The sequence below is a fragment of the Atta colombica genome, unplaced genomic scaffold (assembly GCF_001594045.1).
Source record: "Atta colombica isolate Treedump-2 unplaced genomic scaffold, Acol1.0 scaffold140, whole genome shotgun sequence".
Classification (NCBI taxonomy): domain Eukaryota; kingdom Metazoa; phylum Arthropoda; class Insecta; order Hymenoptera; family Formicidae; genus Atta; species Atta colombica.
The window spans coordinates 639,115-644,563 of NW_017259229.1; the positions used below are offsets into that span (position 1 = coordinate 639,115).

General features: G+C 30.3%; 1 protein-coding gene across 10 annotated transcripts in view; it reads right to left on the reverse strand.

Moving 5' to 3' along the window:
* Nucleotides 1-5,443, reverse strand: part of LOC108684825 (coiled-coil domain-containing protein AGAP005037) — a 114,207-nt gene extending 108,764 nt beyond the window's left edge. For 9 of the 10 annotated variants that reach the window (XM_018189333.1, XM_018189331.1, XM_018189323.1 and 6 more), the window contains exon 1: nucleotides 5,238-5,443. In XM_018189333.1, coding sequence (XP_018044822.1) covers nucleotides 5,238-5,249 — 12 coding nt within the window. In that variant the 5' untranslated portion in view covers nucleotides 5,250-5,443. The other variant, XM_018189324.1, reaches the window with a different exon arrangement.
* Nucleotides 5,444-5,449: the final 6 nt, after the last annotated feature.

Consider the following 5,449-nt stretch of genomic DNA (forward strand, 5'->3'; position numbering starts at 1 on the left):
GGACGTGATTACCGGCTCTTTGACTCATGTTTTCAACACACAGATTCATACCAAACGTTGTAGATACCTATCATATTATTAATTTATTAATTATTAATAAATAATTATTTCATGAGCATTGCAATGTAATTAATTAATGTTTTCTAAAAATAGCAGTGTTATACATTATAATCTTTTTAGATTATGTATGTAGAGATAAAAAAAAATGGAAAAATTAACAATTTTACTGAAGATGTAAAATTTAGCAAGATACAGATCTGAAAATAATTTCAAAGTTAAAATCATAAAAATAATTATGTTAAAACGCTCTAGTTGCTTGAATGACAAAATTTTTTGCAGCATCGCTCATCATGTTTGAATTTTCTACATAATTATTGTGATAGTCTAACAAAATTATTTTCATATATTTATCTAAATTTATAGACTTCAAGAAAATCAATTAAAGAAAAGTAAAAATCAAGAAACTTTATACATTTAGAATTTCGTGTAAATTTTACATTATACATTTATTATTAATTATTTTATTTTGTTTTTAATTATTTTTTAATTAACGTTTCTTAATTAACCTTTACTTAGCAATGCGGTTTTAAAAAAGTGATTCCATACATTCCTGAACAATATAATTTTTGAACAATATAATTTCGTGATTTGAGACGTAATTTTATTTTTCATGAAACCACGTTGCGTCATATCGCAACAAAGCATATTATAAACCGAGCGAGCCGCCAACTAATGGCAAAGCTGGGGAATATGATGACGTAACACTCGCATGTTCGCTATCTCAAATGTGCACCACCTGCGCTCCGAGTTCGATTATCCTCTACAAACCGCAGAGACACCCCGAGAACGTTCAATAACCACGTACCAATCGATCGTGCAACATCCATCTAACACGAATGCCATGATCTTCAGATCTTTTGAGCGCAATGTATGAAGTATGAGATTTAACGATGTCTAAATTATAATACTAATTGCAACTAATGATGTTTAAAATAAATAAACAAATAGAAATTCATTCGCGAAATTGGCTATCAGCTCAATATAAATTTACATTATTTTCTCGAGCAAAAAAAATTTATAAACTTGTAAATTTTTTAATTTGTAAGTTTTTTTACGCGAATTAGTTTGACAAATAATTACGAATTAATTTAACGATTATCAGGTACATATTAAACGTAACGTTTTACATAAACACAAATTTTACATGATATTGTAAATGATGATATATATTTAGTTTGTTGAAATTACTGATATTATACAGTCTATATAAAAAGGAAGTCAAAAAATATTAGGTGTCTATTAATAATTTATAATCTTCGCGTTTATATTCATACAAAATACAGGATTATAAGATAATAATATTTTCTCATTTTTTCTCTTATGCATATATTTTTCATACTAACAATGATTTTGTGAAAACAAAAATAAATTTTAAATTTTAAATAAACCTTAATATTTTTACTAAGTTTTTAAATTATTTTGATGTGATTTAGTTGCGTTCACTAGCAATAAACATAGTGTCTATTTTTTATTCAAATAAATTTAATGTTTCTTTAAACGTACCTACCTATTTTAAACTCCTCTAACTTATTAATTTTATTTAAAAAGAGGAATATATTTATAACAGATAATGGCTGTTGCTGCTAAAACGTTTAAGATGCAGACCCTAGAATATTATCCGCAGTTTCTAAGCGATTATCGTTAAAAGTTTAAACATCCAGGTAATTAAAGTGCAGAAAAATGAGTCAGAAATCTGGGACGTTAAGAGAACGAGCTACGTAAATACGTTTTCGTTCAATATGTCGGTATCCTTCAATTATCGGAAACGATGAACACAAGAAACGAGGACATCGTAGGTGGATGATAATTAATTAACCGCTTCCTCTCGTTCCAGCGGTTCTTGACCGCGCAGTATCCGCTAAAGTAATAAGCTGCGAGTATCGTTTATTATTTCCAATTAACATGTGGTTAAAAAATTTTTTTTTTAAATTGGTCGCATAAGATATCTGGTCGAATATTAAAGTAGATTATATAGAGGCATAATATGTTCGCTATTTTCATTAAATACTTATACTGTTGTAACATTTAAATTAGATTGTTCCACCTTTCGGATTCAACTTCAACTTTTAATTTTTTACTCTTTTGTTCATTTAGAAAATAAATTACCACCTAGTTTATCCAAAGATAGAACAATCTATTTTTAATCGTATAAGTTAAATATGATTAACATATGATATAAATAATTCTATTAAACACCGCATATGCGCGAATTATATTTCATCAATAATATTTCCCAATAATTATTGTACGAGAATATTGCACGCAAACGATACTGTAATCTTTTATCTATTATTAGATTTAATGATATTACGATGCATATTATGCGTCTCGTGGAAGTTTTGCAATAACGTCGTGAGAGCTTAATTACATCATAAGTTTGCACGTTCATCAATTATGAAAAGTTTAATTATGCATAATAGCGATTTGTGAAGTACATTACAAGATAAAAATAATATTTGTGTATTTTGAAATATTATGCACGCAGAAATCTCTAGAAAAAATAATTTTATTAAAGTTATCTAAGAGAGTACAACTTTTTTCGCGAGCGTTTCGGAGATTGTTTCATTTTTACATTTTCTTATGTATTTTTTCTCATAGAAATCGAGTTATCATAATAATGCAATATTTAACGAGAAATTGTTACATTAAATTGAGATTAATAAAATTCTCATTCACATCGTTACGAAATCATTGCCAGTTATGGTTATTTAAAAACTTTATTTACAAAGTTAAATTAACAACTATGAATTAATTTTTAAATGATTGGAGCATAACTGACAGCGATTTCGTATAACAATATAAATAAAAATTTTATTCTTTATTTCAATACTAATTTTTTCGTGAGTGTAATGTCATTATAATTTTTTGTTCAATTTTTTTTCCATAAAGAAAACTACATAAGAAAATGCAGAAATAAATCCTTGAATGATCGCAACAAGTGAAAGTTGTACCTTCTTTTAACTAAATAATTCTGGAAATAATTTGATTAAACCATTAAAATAATTATATAAGAAACTCAAGTGCAATGAGCAATGCTGCAAAAAAACTTTGATATTCTAGCAATTAGTTTCAATGTCTTACATAATTATTTTGATAATCCAATATTGCAACGTTATTTTCAAATCTGTATTTAAATATTTCAGCAAAATTGTTCTTTTCATGTAGGAGAAGAATTCGGTTTACCCTGCTATACAAAAAGCGGAATCAATTCTACTCCGTTTTATAGTGCATTCTTCAGTTTACGCTTGATCGCGCAAAAACACGAACATTGTATAACTTATAAGACGGATGTTCCTAAAGCAAACAGTGTATGTACTTTTCTCTGACGGACCGAGAAAAGGGAGGAAGTTCGGGGTGAAAAGAGTTCGGGATAAAGAGCAAAATGTATATGCATTCACGTGCGCCATAAATAAAACGGTGACCCTCAGTACGATCGAGTAGACCCGTGCGGTTGTCTTGAATGAAACATTCTCAAAATGAAAAATGTGTGTTCCACTACGATCTCTTCTCGATGGGAAAACGATTTTCTCCTTCGTTGCAACGATGTACATTTCGACGTACATACGTCCGGGTAACTGAACGTTTGCCATAACCTTGGAAAATTACAGGGAATAACCCGCGTTTATCGAGATTATCAAAATGCCTGAGCGTAAATAATACGCCGGTGAGAATTTTATTTACGAATAAAATGCGATTTTATTTTGTCAAATGAAATAAACAAAGTTTTCATTTTCAATCTGGTTGGTGTATTGTTCTTGTAAATATGCAAACTCATGCAGAACATGTTGCACACGTGAAAGAGCCTAAATTACACCGGCACATAGAGAGACGCCAGCAAAATTGGAGTGCCGTTGATAACGTCCATGCAGTCGAGAATCATTTTTATGCGTCTGATTTGTCGGAAATATGAGAGGAGTAGATGACAATAAAAATATTTTTTCAAATTATCTTTCTAATTTATCATGACATTGTAAAAAAAATCAAATTAAACTGCACAAGCAGAATACTTGGAATAATAAGTATTTAACGTATATATTTTATAATATTTATTGCAAAATTTTAAGTTTTATTTGATCTAACAGTTTTTCTCTTTTTAATTTCGTTTTCTAAAAAAGGTTTAATTACTGTGTTTATCACGAGCTTTATTTAAGTAATTTATGATATTAAAGAACCATTTCATATAGCAAGGAAAACGTTCAGTCACTTATCAAGAAGTCGAGTTTCAAACATATATCATACAGAAAAGGACAGAAAGGAAAGCCTTATTGAAGGAAATTTCGATATGATACATAAATAGAGAAATATTATCATATGACATAAACCTCTTGTACACACATTATAGAGAGATTTTGTGATCAATACGCAGATAATATATAAATATATCTGTATGATGGATAATAATTAATATTACATGTAAATATTGAACAAACAAATGAATTATTCTAAAATTATTATAAAATATGGAACTGTATCAAAAACAGAAAACAGAAATTAGAAACTCGCGTTGAAATCACGCGAAATGAAAGATACATACCATAATTGAAGAGAAGGTAAAGGAAGCTAAAAAGGGTTCTGTTTAGAAGGTTCTGCTGTTATAATTTGTACTCAGAGAAAAATAGTGGAACAACCATAAAAGCGAGAACTAATAAACTGTATGTTTGTATGTACACTGAAAGAAATGTTTGGGATTAATTGGAATTCTGATTGAAAATGGACGAATCAGAAGATTCTAATTATCGATATACTCAGAATCTTTCGGTTTATCAATTCCACGTGAAATGTGTTTTTAATACAAATTTTCCAACTGTGTACAAAACTTGTATAATTGTTGTCTTTAGTTTTATCATCGTTATACTGAAAGAAAAGATTGGCTGAATATGGCATAGCATTTTTAATTGGCTACTGCAGCCAATTAAAAATGCGATACCATATTTTACCATCTAATTTACTGCAGCAGCCAATCTTTTCTTTCAATGTATGTCTATTTCTATGAGTGTAAAGCAGACTCTCATTATGCACTTCAAGTTGAATATCGTCAATGTTGTGACAAAAGGGTAAGCGTTAATGAGAGGCGAAGGATAATGGAAATGGAGAGAGAAATCGAAATTTGAAATAGATCATCGCAAACAATAAGAATTATGTGTATGTATTTACATGTTGCGCGAGTAAAGATTCACCTCGAGATCCATGGTGGTGTGCCGTGAGGGCGGAGTGCCGTACTGGCCGTGTGGTGGCGGCAAATGATGCGGATGAAGGGGGTGCAGCTGCTGCGCCGCGTTGAATTGTTGATGATGAAGAGAGGGTTGATGATCGCCACCGAGGGTGTGCCTCCTCGGCTCGTCCCTCGAGCGGCCGCTTCCGGAGGAGCTGCGGCCCCCCGAGCCACCCC